At 43.7% G+C, this 25,134-nt stretch overlaps 1 protein-coding gene across 1 annotated transcript in view; it reads left to right on the forward strand.

The window, feature by feature from the left end:
• The window catches only part of LOC142249616 (carbonic anhydrase 15-like), a 41,652-nt gene that overhangs the window by 2,277 nt on the left and 14,241 nt on the right, over window positions 1–25,134 (forward strand). The window contains exons 2-6 of the mRNA XM_075321350.1: window positions 4,490–4,525; window positions 12,286–12,456; window positions 12,618–12,763; window positions 17,302–17,394; window positions 17,467–17,533. Of these exons, the coding sequence (XP_075177465.1) occupies window positions 4,490–4,525; window positions 12,286–12,456; window positions 12,618–12,763; window positions 17,302–17,394; window positions 17,467–17,533 (513 nt within the window). The remainder of the gene's footprint in view (window positions 1–4,489; window positions 4,526–12,285; window positions 12,457–12,617; window positions 12,764–17,301; window positions 17,395–17,466; window positions 17,534–25,134) is intronic.

Raw genomic sequence — 25,134 nt, forward strand, 5'->3', positions numbered from 1 at the left:
AAGTCGCTGTGTATGTCTTTGGTAGTCATTTTTTTCAAGCAGAGGTATTTGATGACAGCTCTGGACTCGTTTTTTTCCATTTTGATGTTCACTCCTCGGCAGTTCATATTCAAATGAATGTAGCTCCCGGGAATCGTGGCCTATTTAAGTGATTTTTTTTTCCTGGACTAGTGGGTACCTAAGAGAGAAGAAAACATTTTATTTTAATTTCGGTGTGCAATAGAAATAACCGATTATCATTACTTTTGGATCGCCCCTCGTATACTGTATATTTATGATTTATATTATATTTATAATATATATATATATATGTATGTATATTATATAGATATATTATATTTATAATATGTAATTTTTTTCTGTATGTACAAATTTGAAAACATATTTCCAATAGTAAATTCTTAATTCATGGCTAAGTTTAAGCAGAAGTTTAGGAGCAGGACAATAAAATTATTAGGTGTGTCACATCATGGACACCACTGGTGCCCGATGGATCCTGGGACTAAGGCTTATATAATTCCTTTACCGCAGGTGTGTATGAAACCTTAAACTCTAAAATACTCATCTTCTTTAGAACCTTTAATTATCATATGTAGTCTTGTATACTTCACCAATGTAAATTAGTTGTATAGATTTTTCATACTTCACAGTTTTCAATGTGTCTGCTACTTTTAGTGGATACAATTTGTCCTGGTCATGTGAGAATACCAGAAGCACTGCTTGCTTTGCTTAGAATACAGATATCACAACTGTGTCTTATAAGGAGGTGTACAGTATGTGTGTGTTTATCACAAGCCTCTGAAAAAATAAGGAAGGTTCAGGCTGGAGTCACACTTACAAGTGACTCGCGCGAGTCTCACATCGGCATCACCCAGCACAGCCATACACTTCTCCGGACACGAGCGTCTCAGCTGCATAGAAATACATGCAGCCGACCCCCTGTCAGGAGAGTGTGCGGCTGTGCTGGGTATTGCAAAGAGAGACTTGCGTGAATTACTGGCAAATGTGACTGCGACCTGAAGAATTGATTCAAATTGACTATTTAAAGCGGAACTTTACTTTCATCAAAATTTACATAAATCTGTAGTACAGGCTAATATCAAAAACTTTGTGAGGCTCTGTTCACATTCATGCTCTCTTGGCGGTAAAAACACTGCATTTCAAGCTCTTATTTTTATAGGCTTTTTCGCTGCGTTTTTTTATGGTTTTTCTGCAGCATTTATTTTGGCTACATATTATATGTGTGCTTTGTCTACCATACAGGTTTAATAAAGCTACCATAATTTTATTCACCAAAAATGCTTCAAAATGTTAGCATTTTTTGCAATGTTTTCTCTTTTTCGTTGCTTTCTCTGTGTGGAAAAAAACACTATAAATTTTGAAAGAATGGACATGCTGCAAATTTAAAAAACTGCAGTTTTTTTTAATTCAATCAAAGCAAAAAAAATAAGCATGTGCATGAGAATTTTGAAATCTCATAGCATTTGCTGGTACTGTAATTTGCATTAAAATATTGTTAAAAAATGTTGCAAAAATGCAACATGTGAACGTAATCTAATTTGCCTTATCAGATAAATCATCTTCATTCTTTACTTATCAGACTCTTTTCCTGATCTCACCATCCACTAGGGCGAAGCAGCTCAAATCTGTCTTGCTCAGAGGACTGTCTTGCCAAGTGTTTCACCTCACAGAAGAGCTAAATTCAGATAAAGACACTTTGCCTCTGTGAGCTAAAAAGTAACTGAAGAGCAGACATTCCCCTGTGTGCTAAGGAGGGAAATTGATGTAGCTTGGGTCCTTCCTCAGCTACCAGTGGACTGCAATTACAGAAATAGCATGCAGAGGGGAAAACTGGTGAGAATGTAGGATACAAGTCACATCGTGTCCAGAAATGGTGTAATTCCTTATGTACACACAGGACAGGACAGCTTCTTCCCTAAAAAGTTACGTGAAAGCACAATTATCCTTTAACCAATAGGTTTTATTTGCTAAAACCAGAATACACCTTTAAAGCCTGATCTATCACCAAATTTCACAATAAAAATGGCATATGTTACTAAATTGGTGTCTTTGACCTCATAAAGATGCTGTACTTACATTGAATAACCATGTTAGAAATTATGTATATTCCTTTATGAAAGTAAAACTCATTTTTTGTCTACCTGGCCAGATTGACAGCTTCTCAGGCCGGCGTCACATGGTACGATCATGGTACTATCGTGCGATCGCACGAGCGATCGTACCCGCCCACGTCATTTGTGCATCACGGGCAATTAGTTGCCCGTGGCGCACAAAGTCGTTAACCCCCTGTCACACGCACTTACCTCATGGAGGACGTCGCTGTGGGCGGCGAACATCCTCTTCCTGAAGGGGGAGGGACGTTCAGCGTCACAGCGACGTCACACAGTGGCCGGCCAATAGAAGCAGAGGGGCGGAGATGAGCGGGACGTAACATCCCGCCCACCTCCTTCCTTCCGCATTGCCGGCAGGACGCAGGTAAGCTGTGTTCGTTGTTCCCGGGGTGTCACACGGAGCGATGTGTGCTGCCTCGGGAACGATGAACAACCGGAGCACAGAAGGAGGACCGACATTTTGAAAATGAACGACATGTCAACGAGCAACGATAAGGTGAGTATTTTTGCTCGTTCACAGTCGTTCGTAGCTGTCACACGCTAAGATATGTCTAACGATACCGGATGTGCGTCACAGAATCCGTGACCCAGACGACATATCGCCCGTTATATCATAGCGTGTGACGCCGCCCTTAGTGTCCCTCATCTCTGCTGCAAGGAACTCACAAGACTATAGGCCCCGTTACACGCAGCGACGTATCTAACGATATATCGCCGGGGTCACGGATTCCGTGACGCACATCCGACATCGTTAGCGTCGTCGTTGCGTGTGACACCAATGAGCGACCGTTAACGATGGAAAATACTCACCATATCGTTCATCGTTGAAACGTCGTTCATTTTCAAAAAATTGTTGATTGTTGAGGATGCAGGGTGTTCGTCGGTCCCAAGGCAGCACACATCAGTATCTGTGACACCTCGGGAACGACGAACTACAGCTTACCTGCGGCCGCTGGCAATGAGGAAGGAAGGAGGTGGGCGGGATGTTACGGCCGCTCATCTCCGCCCCTCCGCTTCTATTTGGCGGCCGCTTAGTGACGCCGCACGAACCGCCCCCTTAGAAAGGAGGCGGTTCGCTGGCTACAGCGACTTCGCAAGGCAGGTAAGTCCGTGTGATGGCTCCTAACGATATTGTGCTCCACGGGCAGCGATTTGCCCATGACGCACAACCGACAGGGGCGGGTGCTTTCACCAGCGACATCGCTAGCGATGTCGCTGCGTGTAAAGCCCCCTTTACTCAATCACTCTTTTTCAAAGATGTCTAAGTCTGCTCATTATACATTTATTGCAATGTTAGCAAGCGAATGAGGGGAAAATGTGTTCAGATGGGGAGTAAGAGCTGGACAACCTTTCTAGAACAATACATTGAGTAGTAAAGAAATGTCAATAGCAATGTGATTATATATGATCTTTTTTAATAGATAATATTTATACAGATTGAAATATGCCAAGGCGCACTATCTTACCAATCACATAACTCGATAACTTGAGCAGCACCTTAAGAAATTAGGGTGCAAAGCCTCCCTGGCACAAACCAGACCATTGAGACAAATAAAGAGAAACTGGATGCAGTCCAGTGTGCAAAAAATGACTTTATTTATAAGCCCATTGTGGCAATGTTTTGGTACCAAAATGGGAACCTTTTGGAACTGCAACGTCTCCACAAGGGCTTATAACTAAACAATAATTTTTTTCTATACTCTTTTGATGGGCTTTCTCCAGTGTCTCTTCTTTTATATATAAGATTAGATATGACAGATTATTGCAGACTACAGACCCATCCTATATGTGGTGGGTCCTGACCAGCGGGACGGCGAGAACGCAGGAGACCGCAGTTGCTCATGCCCATGATCCGGTTTTGGACAGTTGCGGACTCTCTTTTCTGTTATCCCTATGAAGGACACTTGCGACTCTGCAGAAAACAATTGACATGCTGCGGCTCTGAAAGTCACACCACTGGTCAGTGTTTGCTGCGGAAAAAACTAGCACAGTGTGCACGGGATTTCCATAAATCCCATCCACTATGCTTGTACTGTAAATCTTAGCGCTTTGGACGCAGCTGAAGCATGCTGCGTCCAAAACGCTGTGAACATTTATCGTGGGCACATGCCCTAGCACATCTCTATATGTAAATAGCTCAAACTCTCAGTAGACTGCCTACTTCACCTACATAGGCTGGTGGTTAGAACCCCTTGACATGGTACTGGTTTACTCTTTCCATTTCTGAGTGGAAAAAATATCACTCATTGCTCAGACAATTGCAAGATGTAATGAATCTTTTTTGATCTTTAAAGCTAAATATTTTGGTACGTTTTAGCAAAGAATATGTTTTTCATATATTTTTTTTTATTATACAGGCCAATGGTGTTACACCTCTCAAAAACCTGTGTGTGGTAAGTACAATGAAAAACTATTATTTGGGCAAAAAGATGATGGTATTTTTAACCCGATTATTGAACAGATGACTATATACTCAAGGGAGAGCTTTACAAGGTGTGTCAGGAACACATTGGAAGTGGTGCCTGATGGGGGCAAAATGACCACTCTGTCACATCAGAGGACCTTGTTATACACCATTACAGATTTTGCATTTGCATTCAGGAGCCTCAAATTATGGCTGGGGCCTCATACATGGTTGTAACTATAGTAGGTGAAGGGGTTATAGTTGTACCCAGGTCCTCGAGTATAAGTGGCCCAAATGGTCTCTTTAGCCCATATGAAAAAAAAATACTAAAATACTATTACACACCCATAATAGTTGGGGGCCTTGTTGGAGATTTTGCATTGGGGCCCAGAGGTTTCAAGTTATGCCATTGGCTTCTTTGCAACTTTGGTCACAACATATGTCAGGGGCGGACAATAACAGCTTGGGGCCTCTGTGCAAGAAATTTTGCCTGGGCTCCCCTTTCTTTTATGGCAACAAAGCTGCAGATATAAATGTATATACATATATATTACATAGTGTCCTCTTTTGTTATGTACAGAACCATCCCTTACATATTATTTTTGTTACTTAGTACTCTATTTATTTCATAGCGTTTTCTCTTGAAAAAAGAGAGAGAGGGCGCTCCTGTGTGGGATCTTAATGTACCGAGGTATGTACAATGTGAGGTGCACACTCACCTGATAGTGTTGTACGTCAGGTACAACACTGATAGTGGTATTGAAGGGGGTTCGCAAGTTCACCGCTCCTTGTCAGCAGGGATCCAGTCCTCCTGACTCCGCAGGACTCTGCTCACACGATCGGGGTTTCCACGTGCAGTGTGCAGCCGCCGGACCGGCGTCTGATAGCAGCTCCTCCTCCGGGTCGGATGGTCCCGTGATCACAGATGCGGTGATTCCCCAGCCCCTGGTGTTAGATTCAAACGGATAGTACGATCCTGGTTCTGGCTGCAGCAGCCCCGTGAGCTCCCATAGGGAGATAAAGATGCAAGGAAAAAAAAAAATGCACGGTTTCGCTGCGCTGCTCAGAAAGGTAGTGATAAGGTTATTTGGGATGTAGATTTATTAATTATTTACATGCCACTACGCGTTTCGGGGGTACAACCTCCCCCTTCCTCAGGTAGCAGTAAAATGCAGGAAAATCAAATCTTAAATACACAAACTGGATGAAGAGAAAAAAAGAAGAAAAAAAAAAAAATCCTTATTCCCTTAATCAGATTGAATCCCCATCGGGGTGGGATCATTCAGACAATTGGAGCTGACATACAAATATACGTTAAAATATACGTTAAACGTTTTAACGTATATTTGTATGTCAGCTCCAGTCAAATAATTTAATTTAGTCTCCGATGGGGAACAACATTTTTATCAAAAGTTCCTTTCCAATTTATTTTTACATATATAGCTTTTTAATCTTTCCGAAAGAATTTTATATCCAAAACAGTCTTTTTTATGAAAATTCACATGGAAAATCAGTTGGGTCTCTATATTGATTTTATATCATCGCTTTTTTAACTAACAGTAACCTTCCTGTTTTTTAGTCACTCCCCATATTGCCAATATGGCATCACACATGCATTGCACCAAATGGAGGCAAAATGCACATTTATTGTCTTTTATCAATGTTTTTAATGCACATTGTATTTCATTATGTATTGGTGTTTTTTGTAAACCCGTATATACCATTGTTTTTTTATGAATGCAAAAGATCGGTATCTTCTAGGGGAGAGCCTTCCCAATCAACTAATTGTCTGAATGATCCCACCCCGATGGGGATTCAATCTGATTAAGGGAATAAGGATTCTCTTTTTTTTTTCTCTTCATCCAGTTTGTGTATTTAAGATTTGATTTTCCTGCATTTTACTGCTACCTGAGGAAGGGGGAGGTTGTACCCCCGAAACGCGTAGTGGCATGTAAATAATTAATAAATCTACATCCCAAATAACCTTATCACTACCTTTCTGAGCAGCGCAGCGAAACCGTGCATTTTTTTTTTTTTTTTTTTTTCCTTGCATAGCGTTTTCTCTTGTTAGATATAAAATGACCTGACTGCTGATGGAACATGGTAAGGCTTATTTTCTAACGGAGAAGCTGATGAACTGGTCTTCTGGTCAGATGTTGCTTCATCAGCAATCATTTTATATTTAACAAGAAAGGATTAAGTAACAGAGAGGGCACTGTGAATAACAAAAATAATGCGAATACGCTATATAAGAGATGGTGCTATACATAACAAGAGAGGACAATATATAGTAAGGGACAGAGCCATACATAACTAGCAAGGATGCTAATAAGGGATAGTGTTATACATAAAAAAAGAGGAAACTATATAATTAAGTACAGCGCTTTACATAGCGGGTACACTGAACACTACTGGACGGTGTTATACGTAATAAGGCTACATTCCTGCATCGGTGTGCAGTGTCAGTGTGCTGCCTGACTGTTTTTCTCGGACAGCGCGCAGAACCATGGAGTATGTCCCGTTCCTCACAATCGGATCAGAACAGCACATGCTTCGAATCTTGCAGAGCTCATTCTCAGATCTATGATTTTCACAGATATGTGAATGTATCTATGAAACTCTAGGAGTCCGTGTGCCGTCTGATAAAAAAGTCTGGCAACACACAGACATATCACATGAATGTGAGTATGTGTCCTAATGGATTTAACAAATAACAGCATTACTTCAAGTCATACCGTACAGAATAAAGATTTACAGAAAGTTACTTACTGCTGATGTCTCATCTGCTTAGTTATTTTCGATTGTTTCTTCTCTGTCTGGTCAGACCTTCTTGTCGCCATCTTCCAAGCATGACTCGTCTTGTCACACTGATCACCGTAGCCCTGAAAATAGCAAGGTCACATATATTGTATACATACATTTGCCTCCTGAATAAAAAATCCCCCAGACTGCACCCCGAATATAAATACGTACCAGACTATATATTATACAATTAGCCACCATTCACAATATAAAGTGATAAATAAGCTGCCACTGTGCCCCCATTAACTATAATCTTTGCTGCCTAATAAATATAAACTAATCAGTCACTGTAACTTTCCCTCCCAACTAATTGTAAGTCTATGTGCAAACATTGCAATTTTGTAGTTAAAAATATGCAGCGTTTTACAGTTACAAGCAAAACGCGTATGTTACGCAGTGATCTTCCTGCCAACACATCAGGATTTGCAGAAAATTTATGCTGCAAATCCTGAACAGGTGTACATAGCCTTAGTCCCTGTGAATCTCCCCAAAATTGATCATAAGTCACTGATAGCTTCATAATGAATTGTGGGGTGGGGGGGATAAGACCAACCAGGGCCATATAATGAATTGTGGGGTGGGGAAGATGCAATGAGGGCCATATAATAAATTGTGGGGATGCTATGAGGTCCACATAATGAATTGTTGGGTTAGGAGGATGCTATGAGGGTTATATAATGAATTTTAGTGTGGATAGGAGGTTATCAAGGCCATATCATGAATTGTGGGGTGGGGGGATTGCTATGAGGGCCATATAATGAATTGTGGGGTGTGGGGATTGCTATGAGGGCCATATAATCAATTGTGGCATGGGGGAATGCTTTGTGGGACATATAATGAATTTGAGGGAGGGAAGGAAGTTATCAGGGCCATATCATGAATTTTGAGGTGGGGAGGACTATATGAGGGCCATGTAATGAATTGTAGGGTTCTGGAGGATGCTATCAGCGCCACGTAATGAATTGTGGGGTGCTGAGATGGCTATGAGGCCATATAACAAATTCTGGAGAGGAAGCTATGAGGAACTTAGCATCCTCCCCCACCATCCAATTCATTTTAAAGGGAACTTGTCAGGTTGTCTATGCCCTCCAGCAGTATTCAAATCTGTATGTCAAAAGGCCCTGCCTAATTAGTTCTGTGTAATGTTATTCACTAAAATCAATGTTTTAAAAAAAGGATTTATAAAGTGTGCTGTTTCTATGCTAAGTAGGGCCTTGACTAGTCGATACAGCATTGTTTCCCTAAACTAGTCGGTCCTCTTTCCATGTGATCACACCCCTCTGGGCATAATAACGATTTCCACAAGCCGACGTCACCGCCATCCCTTGAAATTTTGCATATGCGTGCGGCTGTGTTCATTCATGTTGAATCTCATCTGAAGTCGAGCGTACACGTCTCGGTTTCAGAGAAGCGCCAGTGCACATGATCGGAAGAACACCTTATGCATTTCCAATCATGTGCTGTGCGCATCTCTGAAGCCAGGACGTGTACACTCTGCTTCAGAAGAGGCTCAATGTGAGTGAACAAGTGTTAGGGCCAGGTGGACGGGCAGACCCAGGAGGTGGATCCACTGGGCCGAACACTTTACTGCAGGCAAGGGGTCCGGTAGCCGGGGCACTACAGGTAGCAGGACAGTCTGTTCAAAAGAGTGGAATGTAGAAGTCCCTGGGACCATGGAGTCACTGATGGTAGTCCGGGTGACGGAGCTCAGGTTCGGAGGCCGAGATGTTGTCAGGCAGAGTCCGGAACTGATGGAGCGAGAGGACGGATCACCACAGGGATCAGAGATGGTACGGACTGACGGGATGGCAGATAGTCAGCGTACGGGGTTCGGGAATCGGCAGGACCGGATGGCGAGGCAGGAGCGGCTCTAGAAGAGAGATAGGTAAGTATACCACAGACACAAGGAGACCTGACTCCTAGCTTAGGAAACACGAAGAACAGGCCCCGCCCACTTGGACATTAAACCCCTTTATACCCTGTACCTGTGTGTTCAATATCCTGTCAGTGGACGCTGGCCCTTTAAGAGAGGGTCAATGACTGCGCGCGCGCCCTAATGCGCATGCGCGAGGCCCGGGTGCCAGAAGCCAGGGCAGGGAGCGGTGAATAGGAAGCAGGGGAGCCGGCCTGGAGCAGAGCTGCCGACGGGCGCCGGGAGCGGGGACCGGGCCGCCTGGGGACCGCAGGTGATGGGGGCTGGAGACTGTGGAGCGGGGGACGCCTAACAGAGGAGCCAGGGAGCGAAGCAGGGAAGCCGGGGAGCGTGGCAGGTGAGCCGGGGAGCAGGGCAGAGGACCCGGGGAGCGTGACAGTAAGCCGCGCGCATGTGCAAGATATCCAGAAGCTGCAGTGACGCTGGCTTCTGGAAATCATGTTATTATGCCCACAGAGGTGTGATCACATGGAGAGAGGGCTGACTAGTCTGGGGAAACAACGCCGTATTGACTAGTCAAGGCCCTAATTAGCATAGAAACAGTGAGATTGTTTTAAACATTCCTTTTATTAAAAAACATTACACAAGCCTGGTGGGACAGGGCATTTTTAGATACAAATATCTCTTTATTTCTAATTGTGAAAATGGAGTAATTTGAATTGTTATAATTTTTATTTTTTTAATATTTTTAACCCCCCTTTTTTCATAGTTTACATTGTTTTTTAGTCTCTTTAGGGATTTTCACCTGCAATTGTTTACCTTGTATGTAGTGAAAATCTCTGTCTCTTATGTAGCCCAGCCTATGGCCAGTCGACGACAAAGACAAAGACGAGTCTTTGTCTTTGGGAACTCCTCAAATCGCAGACATGATCGGCTCCAAAGCAGATCCGTTTGCTCTTTTTGATAATGGTGAATGCAGGAGCTGACAACCATTAAGATGCACTATTCTGGTCCATAAATTGGTCCAAAGTAATGCATGCAGTAATGTGAACTTAGAAGATTGTTTAGTCCAAGAATTAGATCATATTGATAAATATGTCCCAATGTGTCTGGGTACTTTACTGGTTTTTCTTTCTTGTGCTGCCAACATATTCCATAGACAGTACCCAGACACATTGGGACATATTTATCAATATGGTCTAATTCTCAGACTAAACAACCTTCTAAGTTCACATTTAGTATAGCAGTTAATGCTGTTTCATAAATATGGTATATTTCAAGACTGTAGAATAAGTTTACATAATAAATTCATTATAAATTGGCTTACTTTGTGTTCAAAATTTGTGCAAAAATATTGACGTATTGTGTCACGTTAGGCTGCATCCCTACAGATGAAAGGGACAATGAAAGACTTTTTTTGGCACAAATTATCGCAAATACTGGCCCATTTGGCTTGATTAATATGCCCCATTATTATGTATTCATGTGGGAGCTTTTATTAGCAGAAAGAATGGTCAAAATTAAACAGATGAGCGACATGGTTTGATTTCTAGTCAAAAATCACCCATTCAAAAAAAATGGGTGAACAAAGAAAAAGAAAATGGAAAGCACATGCATGCTGGTTGCCAATAGATGCTTTTAAAAGATAGAATAGATCGCATGCGGTGCTTCCGATATATCCAGCCTTGATAAGGTCGGTCTTGGTAGGTTATTTTAATAAAAAAATACATATGTGTGTATATAATAAAACAATACATTTCGGCTCTCTTCATAGAGCCTTCTTCAGGTTGAAACCTTGTAAGGCCTGCAACACACATCCGTGCCTCCGGTACGTGTTTGGTACATATTTGCACGTACCGGAGACATGGAGACAGACACGTTGACCAATGTTACCCTATGGGTGATGGCACACACGCGTAAAATCTCACGGAAAGTGTATCCGTGTGGTAAGTACGTGTGTGCGTTTTCCCGCACGGATGACATGTCCGTTTTTGGCCTTCAACACGCAGGCACGGACCCGCTAAAGTCAATGGGTCCGTGCCTGCACGGACGTCACATGTAGCATGTCCGTGTGCAGCTCATACCGTCCATGTGCGTTTTTAATCAAAACATCAGCAACACTCGTTTCCAATCTATCAGATCAATTGTCAAATTGTCAAAAGTCCTGATGTTTCAATTGGTGATGCACAAGGCCAAGGATGTTGTCACAGGATGTTATGGGTATATGGCAGTATGCGTGAAATTTTGGCAGAAATTTGCGCATTTCACCATAAAGAATGTTAAAATGTCCATGTGTTTTCCTTAGCTTGACAAGGGGGTGGATCCACATCCTTTTTTCAACAGGTGGTTCATATTCAAGCATATGTCTCCTAACCCCAAATCTCCTAGATATCAACCATAGCAAATACATGGTTGCTTCATTGGAGAGAGACATTTTGGAGTCAGTCTAATGAGTGGAAGAGCCTAAAAACAATGATTTGTAATGTTTTTAAACCTTATCCACCGATGAGGGACGGAAATTGACCAATTAACAACACCAGGATCTCATGATGAAGGATTAACAACGTTATTTGGGTAAGAATGCGGACCTCTAAAAACGGACGGCACACGGATTGCAAACGTATGTATTTTATGCCAATACGGACATTCCACACGTACACACGGAGAGCATACGCCATCACACGGATGTCATACGTACGGGAGAAACGCCCCTAAAAAACGGACATGGACCCAAAAAACGGAACGTGAGACACATATGTTTTTTATGCAGAAGTGTGTTTTTGGCCTAAAACAGTGAAAAATGTGCACCTCAGTGCTATACCAAAGTCTTTGGTAAAGCGCCACACTGTGTCTTTTCCTTCTTCCCTACAGAGGGATATATGGAATCAATAATAGATGCTTTTAGGATGTCTTCCTTTTTTTAAGCATAAGTGAAAACAGATACCACACAGTCACAAGTAAACACACAGTCACAAGTATGAAAAAATGGCCCAATTTTTTCAGAAACAAACCTAAAATGCTCATGTGAAATCCTGCAGCGCTACATGTCATTATTTTTTTGTATTTCTGGCCAGGTCCTGATCATTGGAAGGATATCAGTCATAATTGTGGAGGTGACCATCAATCGCCAATCAACATCGAAAAGACAAAAGTAAAGAAAGACGACCACCTAGATGGCATCAATTTCCAAGGATTTAATCATGCTCCGCCTGGCCAGTGGAAACTTATGAATGATGGACATTCAGGTTGGACGATTTCTTTATAACATTTTTTTCACTTTTTCGCAGCCTTGTTTTAATCCTTATTTGTTATTACAGTAGATGTAAATGTAGCTCTTCCTCATTCTTCTATTCAGTTGTACTTTCCATTGTTGTAATAACTCTACATTATTTATTTCTCTTTTTAGTCTTGCTGAGTCTTTCCGGAGATATTTCTATCAGTGGAGCAGGACTACCAAATACTTACAAAGCATTACAGTTCCACTTCCACTGGGGAAGTCCCAACAAGGATGGATCAGAGCATACAGTGGATGGGAAGCAGTTTCCTATTGAGGTATGTTTCTTCTTGCTGCAAGTTGTGAAATAGTTGGAAGATGTTGATCATTTATTTCAGATTTGTTTACTGCATTGCACTTGTTCGATTTAAACGCTAATGTGATCAAAAAACAAACTAAAAACTCAAAACATTTGGCTTTTTCCCCGCATGAAAAATATAGATGCTTCAAAAAGATTACACAGGTTTACAAAAAAATACATTTTTTGCAATCATCTGGACTTTTCTGAATTATCTTTTTGTCCTGATTTAAAAAAATGTATATAGTTTTTTTGCAGCTTGTATAGTTTCCATGAAGCAGCATCATTATTATAAGGTATGGGAAATATACTGGCGACATTAAGAAAACAGTAATCTACATATCAGAAAAAATGCTTCACCTTACAAAACAGTTTTTATTGAACCAAAATAATTTCACATGCAAAATAGAAACCAAAATATAAAGTGCTTGACATTAGACTGTGGATGATACGATTTTTCAGGGTTGTTCCTATGTAACATCTAATAGTAATCTGCCATCATTGAGTCATTCCAAAAACCCTGGTTGAGGTGTTCCTTTACTTTAATTTAATGGTGAAACTGCTCGCCTTATTACCGTACATCCCCACAATTTTGAGGGAAGAAATCTAAATGTGAATGCAAACAGTGCATTTTCACAGACGTGACATCCAAGACACTGGTATGCATTTAGCAGTTCCTCAACACCTTCAACATATTCTGGAGATTTACTTTTTTCCTAAGAAGTTTTCACAGATCCACTTGAAGCTTTACAAGATCTCAATTCCTTATCTTTTAACATCTTTTTAATATCACGAGTGATTGAATATACTTGACCTCTTGGTGTAAAAGAAGTACACACATAGCAGAATCTGTCCGGATGATTGATACACTGTCGGGGCATTTTTCTACTTTAAATCAGATCAAACAGTAGAGTAAGTTCAGTTCAATGGTGGTGACAAACTAAAAAAAAATGTGATGAGCCGACCGACTATATGTAGATATTTCCCCAGAGATGACAGAGGCAGCTTGTATTTAGAACTTATTTTACTGGAGATAATCTGGTAGATATAGGTGTGAGGTAAAGGTTCAACCTATTCCTTAGGGTCCCGTTACACATAGCAACGTACTAGCCATCCCACCAGTGATGCGACCTGGCAGGGACCGCTGGAATGTCACTACATGGTCGCTGTTGAGCTGTCAATCAGGCATATCTCCACAGTGACCAGCGACCAGCCCCCAGCCAGCAGCGGCCTGTGTAACGATGGCTCCCTGCACACTCAGAACTGGCGCTTGTTGGTGCTGTGCAGCACACATCAGCGTGTTTGACAGCAAGAGACCAACGAGCAAAAAATGGTCCTGATCGTTTTGTCATGATCAGTGACCTCGCAGCAGGGGCCTGCTCACTGCTGCTTGTCACACACAGCGATATTGCTGGGGAGGTCGCTGATACGTCCCAAAACCTGAGACGTTTCAGCGATCTCGCTAGCGATCTTGCTATGTGTGACAGGGGCTTTACAGATGAACATTTGCAGACAAGTTGTTTTTCAGTGTGATAATGGCTGTTTTCAGGTTCTCTCTCTGTGGAGATAGATCCTCACTTAGTTAAACCTCAGTGGCAGAGCTGTTTTCTTCTTTCTGAGGTGACTTGCCCTCCCAGAAATGCAGTGAAAATCCTCTCACATTGGCGGCTGTCCGCTTCCTTCCCTTCCATCTCCCTGTGGCAGGGCTCAGATCTCTGTAATGGCCTGTCTCCTGTCAGAGTCTCACATACCAGTCCTTGCTGCCATCACCATCCTTTTCTGACTCAAATCTTATTGCCTCGTAACAGTTAGCTCCTCCCCATAACATGTGACTTTCTGAGAAGCAGTCATTGGTTGACTGCACTGTCAATACTGTTTCCCATAAAACTCACTAAGGCGCTGCTCACATCAGCGGTATTTTGCAGCAGGGCCGGGGTCCATTGCAGATGCGTTTTGGTTCAGTTCATTTCCAATTGAGTTGCGGCGGAATGTGGTCACATGCGGTTGCGTGCATTACACTTGGCCGCATCTTGCTGCGATACTATTGGAGTACCATTCACAATTAAGTAAGACAAGCTAAGAAATGGGAAAAACATAGGAAAAAACACATACATTTAAAATGCAGAAATAACGTAATAATAAAAATACTTCTATCTCAGAAACTTTATGTGATAGAGCAAAAGTAAGCATATTTTTGGAATCAGCACATCAAACTCCATAAAACAAACATATTACCTATGCTGATGATTTTTTTGTGTTGACCGGTGTTATTTAACCCTGGATTGGGTAGTATGGGACCTGTGAGTTCTTGGTGGGATCATCCTTCCTCTATCAATGTGGCCTCCAATTGAGCTTTCAGTGATTTGTATTTGTCTCGACGAGAAACATTTTTATGTTATGCTTACCTCTGTATACCTGAGATATGTTATTTGTTATGTCATTGTTTTAACGTTTATAAAAAAAACCTCCCCAAAATAAAAAGTTGATATAAAAAGATTATCTAATCCATATAGTAAATGCCATAAAGCCATAAAAAATAAATAAATACAAATCTAAACTGCAGAATTTATTTTTTTTCCGGATGTAGTACCTTTGTAAGCAACCTATGTACCTCTGTGATGAAAATGATCAAAACATTTTATATACCACAAAATTTTATCAATTTGCTCAGCAAAAAAAAAAGGTTCTCACACAGAACAACAGACCTTAAAAAAAAAAAAAGTTATGGATCCCAAAAAATGACAACACAAACCAAATCCTCTGTACTCAAGAACAGAGGGGTTTTTCAAATCCATGGTATACTAGCCGTTGCCTAGGTTACCGACCACTTGGATTGGTTGCCTAAGCAAGGACCAAAAAACCGAATATAGATACCAAGGTAAAGTATAATCATCAAAAACCGAAAATTCCTATTTCCTTAAAAACATAGTCTTTATTTTTTATTGGACATATATGCCACAAACAGAGTACATACATACATAAAGTGATAAAAATGTATTAAACTGATTTTTGAAAAGAAAGGTGAGAAAAATAATTAATATTTCTCTCACCCTTCCTTACATACAGGGGTCGGCGTCCTAATTGACCATGACGCCCCCATTCCTCGTCGACTGTCGTCCTAAACTGACCCTCCACTCACTCTGAAGAAGATATCCAGTGTGTCTAAATAACAGTGGGTAAGGTGCAACACCAAAGATAAAGCCCACAAGATTATATGCACACATAGATTGTGCAAAGGAGGAAGTTAAGTCCGTCACTAATCATCAGTCGCAGACTAGTAGGGATAGGCCAGACTACGTCCTCAAGTCGACACACAATGATTATCAAATATTGACTTAAGCTGTTTTACGTCCAGGATTCACCCTACGCGTTTCGCCCCATTAGTTAGCAAATAGGGGCTCATCAGGGGTATAACAGCATGGATCCTTGAAACGAAACACACAGCTTCAAACCATAATAGAGTCGCACCAGGACCAATAGATAATATGGTACATCCTCCAAAAACACTAATACTATAACACCACTTGATGCACCTGATAGCTTGTTGCTGAACGTACAGTCTAAATCAGGTTCAGGCTAACTTGCCGCAATAGACAAATTCATGCATCCAGAAGATAAGTCATATGGAGTATGCAACCCAGGCTTTCAAAGCATAATACAAGCAGAGTCCTTAGATACCGTTCAAGCCCTCTTAATAGCATCAAGGAGAAAATCCCCAGGTAACGGTATGTACTCCATCTGGGCGTTCATGGACGTTCAAGGACTCTGCTTTCAAGGATCCATGCTGTTATACCCCTGATGAGGCCCTATTTGCTAACTAATGGGGCGAAACGCGTAGGGTGAATCCTGGACGTAAAACAGCTTAAGTCAATATTTGATAATCATTGTGTGTCGACTTGAGGACGTAGTCTGGCCTATCCCTACTAGTCTGCGACTGATGATTAGTGACGGACTTAACTCCCTCCTTTGCACAATCTATGTGTGCATATAATCTTGTGGGCTTTATCTTTGGTGTTGCACCTTACCCACTGTTATTTAGACACACTGGATATCTTCTTCAGAGTGAGTGGAGGGTCAGTTTAGGACGACAGTCGACGAGGAACGGGGGCGTCAGGGTCAATTAGGACGCCGACCCCTGTATGTAAGGAAGGGTGAGAGAAGGATTAATTATTTTTCTCACCTTTTTTTTCAAAAATCAGTTTAATACATTTTTATCACTTTATGTATGTATGTACACTGTTTGTGGCATATATGTCCAATAAAAAATAAAGACTATGTTTTTAAGGTAATAGGAATTTTCGTTTTTTGTTGCCTAAGCAAGGAGCATGCTTACAAGCTGTTTTCTATACAGATTGCTGTGACGTGGTAATGTTGCTGCTCTATATTGTCAATATTTAGGAGGACATCATCCATAGCAAGCAGGAAGGCTGGAGGCAGGGAAGCGGTGCGCTCCTGAAGAAAAAAATTGAGCACATCTCTTTAAGTGATAAATTTGTGATTCTTTGTTTCTCTCCTTAGTTACATATTGTTCACATGAATACTAAATTCAGCAGCATCACAGAGGCCAAGAAGGATCCTCAGGGCCTGGCAGTATTAGGCATTTTAATCACGGTAAGGGCTACACAAGATGCTGATAAATGTTTTTTGTTCCTTGGATGATTTTAATATAGTTTTGGTGTCTAGGTCGGAGAAACTGAGAACCCCAATTATAGTCCATTGGTGGCGGCTATGAAGAATGTGTCACTGGAAGGTCAGTATAGAGAGAAAATCTATAAATAATAGTTGTTTCTTATCCTTGTATATCAATTATATAGCTGAAATGAAGAAATTTGTGTAAGTGGAAATGTTATTAATATGTAATTGCTTTTAAATGATCTATTGTGTGCACTATTTTTAGTAACACATCATCCATATATCCTAACTTTTACAGGAAAGAGGGATTATGCTGTGTAGCGCAGTGCAAATTTTTACTACACTCCTTAGCCATATCCATTTGCCTTTTCTGTATACTATGACAGGAGGAGATGTCAGAGGTGCATTGTGGCACCAGCAGACCGCCCGGGACAGTGGGGCATAGGGCTAAATTTGGGACTGTCCTGCTGCATCCAGAATGGTTTCGACCTTTGCATTTATTTTTTGGTCGTTCATTCATTCATTCATTCATTCATAGTTGTAGAAGCCAGAACTTTTTCATTTTTACAAAAGCTTTACTATAGGAAGTCTTTTCTGCACCAAACCATGCAATTTCAGTCTGCTGATTATTGCATTTTTTGCTGCATTTTTTAATGTCTTTTCTCATGTTTTGGCGCAAATTTGAAGTTGTCTTCTTATAGTGTTTTTCAGAGTACAAAAAAGCTTTGATTCTGGTCTTAAAAAGCAAATGTGTTTTTTAACATGTGAAGGCTATAGAGAAACAAAATGCACCAAAATCGCACAGCTCAACAGCATCTTTGCGTCGAGGTAGTTGCAGTTCAAAAAGCATCCTCTAGCAGAAAGGACAATGCTTTTGGCTTTAAAAATGCATGTAAAATGCAAAGAAAGTAGCCTCTCTTGTAGCACACCTTGCGGTTTTCATGAGTTTTTAGTGATTTTCCGGTGCTTGTAGAAACGCTGCAGTTTTGTATTAAATTGAATGGATGGGAAACGCAGCCAAAATGACAAAAACAATTGACATGTTGCTTCTTTAAACGCTGAGTTTTTGCCCAAATTTATGCAAATTAAACGCAGCGTTTTGAACAGTAAAGTGCGCACAAGAAAGCTCAATGTCTTATTGACTTTGCTTGAAAAGCAGAAATCAAGCATTTTGGCATGAAAACGCTGCAGTTGAAAAAGCAGTGGAAAAGCAGGTAAAAACACAAAGTGACACAGCCTTAAACACACAGTGGGCAAACTTAGCATGAAATCATATAAGCTTTGCTTGGATCATTAACAGCGTATTATCTGTGCAATAAACATAGCAGAAACAAATGCAGCATTTATGCTACATGTGAACATGGCCTACATGTCCAAACATAAGCCTGCTTTAAACGCTGCAAATAATCGTGCGATCGCATTTGCGATCGCACCCGCCCCCATTGTTTGTGCGGCCTGGGCAATTTGTTGCCCGTGTCGCACAATGTTGTAACCCCCCCCCCCGTCACACGTACTTACCTTCCAAATGACCTCGCTGTGGGAGGCGAACATCCACTTCCTGAAGGGGGAGGGACGTTCGGCATCACAGCGACATCACACAACGGCCGGCCTATAGAACCGGAGGGGCGGAGGTGAGCTGGACGTAAACATCCCGCCCACCTCCTTCCTTCCGCAATGCCGGCGGCCACAGGTAAGCTGCAGTTCATTGTTCCCGGGGTGTCACACGGAGCGATGTGTGCTGCCTTGGGAACGATGCCGGCGCGCAGAAGGACGTTCGATATTTTGAAAATGAGCGACGTGTCAGCGAGCAACGATAACGTGAGTATTTTTGCTCGTTCACACTCGCTCGTAGCTGTCACACGCTACGATATGTCATACGATGCCGGATGTGCGTCACTAACGACGTGACCCCGACGACATATCGTATGATATATTGTAGCGTTTAAAGCCCTTTAAATTGAATGTGATTTCATGAAAATTCCTACCCACTGTGTGTCTAAAGACACTGCTGAACTATGCAGTTTGGGTTTATTTTTTGTTTCTAAACTTCTATAGAGAGCATGTAAAAAAAACCCGCATATTAAAAAAAAAAAACAACTGCATTTTAAAGTGCAAGATCAAAGCTTTTTTGTAAAAAATAAAATAATTTATTACATATACCTGCTTTAGATCTGAACCAAAAATGCATACAGGGCAGGCATAAAAAAATACAGCAGAAGTAAGGAGATATTGTTATTGCGTAGTTTGGTGCAGAAGACCAGCAGAAAATTTGGAGAGAAAAAGCAGCACAAAAATGCAGCATTTGCGAACATTACATGAGACCATAGCCTGTGGAGAATATTTTTCTTATTTTTTTATGGCTTTAATGAAGAAAAAATCAAGCATGCCATTCTTTTCCACCATTAACCAATCACCATAATTAATTTGTTCATTGTAGACCCCATTTCAAAAAATACGGTGCAGACATTTCAGCACCAAATTTGCATCTCCTGGCAGAAAACCGCACCGAAACAGTTTGTGTGTGGTTTTTTTGGTAAGAGATGCAGTTTTGGTGCTGAAATTTATACACCAAATTCCTGCATCAAATATTCATCTTCTGGCAAAACATTGCATCAATAACACATCAAAACCGAATTGCATTTAGATGCGTTTTTTTTTTGCCAGAAAATGCAGATTTGGTGCAGGAATTTGATGTATAAATTTCGGCACCGAATCTGCATCTCTTGGCAAACAAAGTGCGGTTTTCTGCCAGGAGATGCAGGTCTCTTTGAACTAAATGAGTTCACTTAAGGTGAGGTCAATGAGTTCAATTAGGTCAGTTTACCTGCAGTCATAGATGGGGTACCGTGGGATCCCCCAACTGTGACCGCAAATCCACTGAGTGACGTCACTACTCACAGCTATGGTGATGTTTTATAATGCACTCGCGAGCTGCGGCTTCATTATGTAGCAAAGCCGGGATTGTTGCGGGACCTCGTGTGGATTCGGCAGAATTGGGTGTTTGGGAGTTAAACAATTAGAGAAAGGTGTTTTTTTTTTGTATTTTATTTCAAAATAAAGGATTTTTTTGGTGTTTGTGTTTATTTATTTTCACTTACAGTATTAGTAATGGCGGAGTGTGAGCTGTCATTAACCCTTTATATTATCCTGATTGTCACCGCAAAAGGGCAAATAGGATGAGCTGGGTAAAGTGCTGTAATTGTCACATCAAAGGGATGCAACAATAATCATAGGCCTGAGAATACCAGCCCCCAGCTGTTGACTTTATCATGGTTGAGTATGCAAATTAGGGGGCATGAAATTTTTTTAAATTATTTATTTAAAAAAAAGCATCATGCGGCCCATCTAATTTTGATATACAGGCAAGATAAGCACATGGCTTGGGGCTGCAGCCTGTAGCTGTATGATTTATCTGCTCTGGGTATCACAATATGGGGGACCCTACACCAAATTATTAATTTATTTTTACACTATAGGGACACACACAGTATGTGTGAGTCCAACCAATCATAGACGCTGTCACACAGGGTGGTGGTGTTGAAGTGACCAGACAGGGAGGCCTCTGGCTGTGTAGTCGTGGCAGCACTGCATGCAAGGCACATCCCTGGCTTCATCACTTCCTTAATGTTGAGAGAGTGTGTGTCGGTATCTTCATCGGCCGATGCACAAAGAGTCGGCAGGCAAAAGTCCAGATGCAATAAAAACGACATTTATTCACAAAAGTAAAACACTCCAGTCAGCAGATTCCGGCGGTATTAGTGGAGCTGGGGACAACCTGCCCAAACGCACCCTCTGGTGGGGATATGCCCTAGATACTCCACTTCTCCGGGCTCCCACTCTCCGGCCAAGCACACACTGGACCCACAACAGCGGAATAGGCCCTGAGGTTGCGTCCACCTCCTGTTCTCCGGTGTCCCTTGATGGTACGCTCACACACACACTTGCCGCCGCAGATGCTCACTGTCTGCTGTCCCGGATCCTCTCTCTCCCACACCAAACAGACTTAGCCTAGATATCCGGCCGACTCCTCCTCCCCGGTGGCAACAGCCGTCCCACCCGGCCACTAGGGGGTGCCCTAACACATCACATAATAATATAAAAAATTCAACACTTTTAATAATCACAATGCCGGGTAACTATGCTAAACTAGTAGGGGGTAGGCCCACCCACTACATGCCTCCCCTCTTAAAATCCGAGCCTCCCGGCAAGGCTCTAAAACTTTAAACATATTAGCACATAAAAACCTTTTGGGTCAGTCCTCAACAGCGGCACCAGTTCAGCGGCGCTCCTGATCTTTAGGGGCGCTAAATGGCGCAGCAGCGCTCCCGGTCTCTGGATAGCGCCCGGAGGCTCAACAGCGCTCCCGGTCTTAGATGGGCGCCCGGAGGCTTCAATAGCGCTCCCGGTCTTTGCTGAAGGTGCCCGGAGGCTTCAAGAGCGCTCCCGGTCTTTGCTGGAGGGCAACAGGCCCGTAAAACTTTTCAACAACAAGGGAACTTTCTGCCGGTCTGGAACAACACCGGTCTTTGAAGGTGTTGAAGTCAACAACTTACTCCGGGGGCCAGGCTTTCTTCCATTCCTCCGCTTGAGCCTGGATATAGGCCCCCAGAGTTTGTCCCGGCTGGCGGCGGATTCGCCTAAAAGACACAGGGGCGAAAGGCGGCTCCGCCGGTGCAGCTGCTGCAGCTCCTCTTGGGGGTGATGGTGTCTCTGCCCGAGATGGTGGTGGTGCGTCCAGCATGATGACCGGCTTGTTTGTAACATTTTGCGTTACCGCTACCACGGTTGGAACCTTCTCCGGGTCAGGGGCCGATGCAGTCGCTGTTTCCGGGACAGCAGTCACGACACGCCGGGGTTGAGAGGGCGCGGGCGGGAGCGGTCTGGCATGGCTCCGGCGCCGCTCTTGCTGCTCCTCCCACTCAATCTCCTCCTGCCACTGCTCCGCTTCCCGGGTGGTGGGCATGCGGGAGACACAAACCGCAAACAGGCCACGGCTACCTGCGTCCGGCAGGAACTGGACTTTCTCGCCCAGCCACAAAGTATGGAGTCGCTTGGGCAGTCCTTCCACGTCGAGATGAACCCTGTTATAAAAGTAATCATCCCCGGTCTCGACTTCTCGGATGAATCCATATCCGTCCTGCTGGTTGAACTTAACAACCACCCCGGTCACAAACTGCTGTGCCAGCTCCTCGCCACCAGAACCGGACAGCATTTCCCGGACGATGGTCTCGGCCAGGAGACGTTCCTGGACAGGGTCAGGCTTCGGGGTCGGGACACTGGGGCGCGACTCCGCAGGCGGGGCGATGACTGGATCCCAGAAGAAGCCCAGGTGATCTTTCTCCAAGTGCTCAGCGAACTCCTCAGCCGGCTCCGGCACAAATGGGGAAGCGGCGGCGTTAAGCTGCGGGGTCTCCCATGGGAAGACGGCAACCCCCGGACGGTTTGGCATGGGTGGGGTGGCATAGGTCGCCTTCACCTCTGTGATGGTGCTCCCGGTTTGAGCATCCCATGAGGTCTTCCAGGAAACTTTGTCTGGCCTGGTGGAACCTCCCGGTCCAATGGGAAGGTCCGCCAACGCGGCCTCACTAGCAGGGGCGAACCGGGGTCGACCTCGACCGAGGCTGATTAGGGCCATGGTCGTTGCCAACTCCGCGGGTTGCCCAAAGGTCTCCATCTCGGTCTCCGACAGTATTGCTGGTAATGGCGGTGATGTCGACGCTGAGACTGGGAAGAGTGGAGGCGGGTCTTCGTTTCCCGCTCTTAAACGGACTCCACCCCCAGCCTCACGCATCATCTTGACTCCTCCGCTGAGGTACTTCTTTTTCTTCTTCTTCCATGCCCTGGAGCTGGCGCCTCCCCTCTTTGGGCGGAGTACTCCGTACTTTCTCTTCGGCGCCGGCCAGCCCCAGGCTCTTCTTTTGGCGCCAATTCTTCGCGCCTTTTCTTCCTTACAGATAACGGCCTCCTTGCCGCCATCTTGTACCCGGTCCGACGCTACGGGTACTGTGTTTTCTTCCCACCATGGGACTGGAAACCTTGCATCATGGTCCGGGTCCTGTGTTCCAGGCACGACCTGATCTCCAGCTTTTTGGGTTCCTGGCAGGGGAATCGAATCCTGCAGACTACGCCACATGAAGTGACCAGACAGGGAGGCCTCTGGCTGTGTAGTCGTGGCAGCACTGCATGCAAGGCACATCCCTGGCTTCATCACTTCCTTAATGTTGAGAGAGTGTGTGTCGGTATCTTCATCGGCCGATGCACAAAGAGTCGGCAGGCAAAAGTCCAGATGCAATAAAAACGACATTTATTCACAAAAGTAAAACACTCCGGTCAGCAGATTCCGGCGGTATTAGTGGAGCTGGAGACAACCTGCCCAAACGCACCCTCTGGTGGGGATATGCCCTAGATACTCCACTTCTCCGGGCTCCCACTCTCCGGCCAAGCACACACTGGACCCACACCAGCGGAATAGGCCCTGAGGTTGCGTCCACCTCCTGTTCTCCGGTGTCCCTTGATGGTACGCTCACACACACACTTGCCGCCGCAGATGCTCACTGTCTGCTGTCCCGGATCCTCTCTCTCCCACACCAAACAGACTTAGCCTAGATATCCGGCCGACTCCTCCTCCCCGGTGGCAACAGCCGTCCCACCCGGCCACTAGGGGGTGCCCTAACACATCACATAATAATATAAAAAATTCAACACTTTTAATAATCACAATGCCGGGTAACTATGCTAAACTAGTAGGGGGTAGGCCCACCCACTACAGTGTCGTCTGACTGCAACCAATCATACGTTGGGACTGACGCTGGGTGTGGGAAACAGTAAATGAGTGGATCCGGAAATAGTGTTACGGCCGTGTGAAGACTAGGTAAGTATAACTCTCTTGCTCTAATCCCCCTAGCCCTTTCTACCACGATTTTACAGCACAATGTTCAGGTACCCATAGATCAACGTGCACATGCGCAGGAGTGCAATGGAAGCCTCTCTGTGAATGACGCAGACGCATCATGTACACGGGGCTGGCCAGGAGAACTGTGATCGCACAAGATGGAGGTGCCACCGGACCGAGACCAGCGACATCCATTGTACTGGACCACCCCTAGAGGACCTAATAAAGGTGTTTTTTTATGTTATGCAGAGCGGCCTGGGCTCTTATATACAGCATTCTAGAGGTACCAGATTGTCGCATCTATTGGCTGCAGTTCTAGGTGGCTGCTGGCTGATATTTTTAAACTGGGTGGCGCTCAAAAATCATGAGTATCCCCAACCTGAGAATACCAGCCCCCAACTGTCGGGCTTTATCTGTGCTGGTATCAAAATATGGGGGGATCCTACACCAATTTTTTTTAATTCATTTATTTTACTATACAATATAGACCCCCTCACTGATATCTGTGATTGGAAGCCTCAGATAAGTTGTTACTTGGCATGGGGGCTTGTCTGACTGCAACCAATCACAGACACCGGTGGGCAGGGGAAGCAGTGAATATGTATAAGCCTAATGAGCAGCCCAGGAAGAAGAATGAGAGGCCACGGGAGCAGTGTGACAGCAATCCCGGTAAGTATGAAGTGCCTGCTCCTACCACTTTGTGCCGGATTCTGGTCCCCAGGACTTTATATGGGGACCGGCATCTGGCCAGATACTAGGGATCAATCCTCCGCTGACCCTGAGTCAGCGGGGGATTGATTTGCCAGTCCCCTGAAACGCATGGACAA

This window comes from Anomaloglossus baeobatrachus, chromosome 1 (assembly GCF_048569485.1).
Source record: "Anomaloglossus baeobatrachus isolate aAnoBae1 chromosome 1, aAnoBae1.hap1, whole genome shotgun sequence".
Classification (NCBI taxonomy): Eukaryota; Metazoa; Chordata; class Amphibia; order Anura; family Aromobatidae; genus Anomaloglossus; species Anomaloglossus baeobatrachus.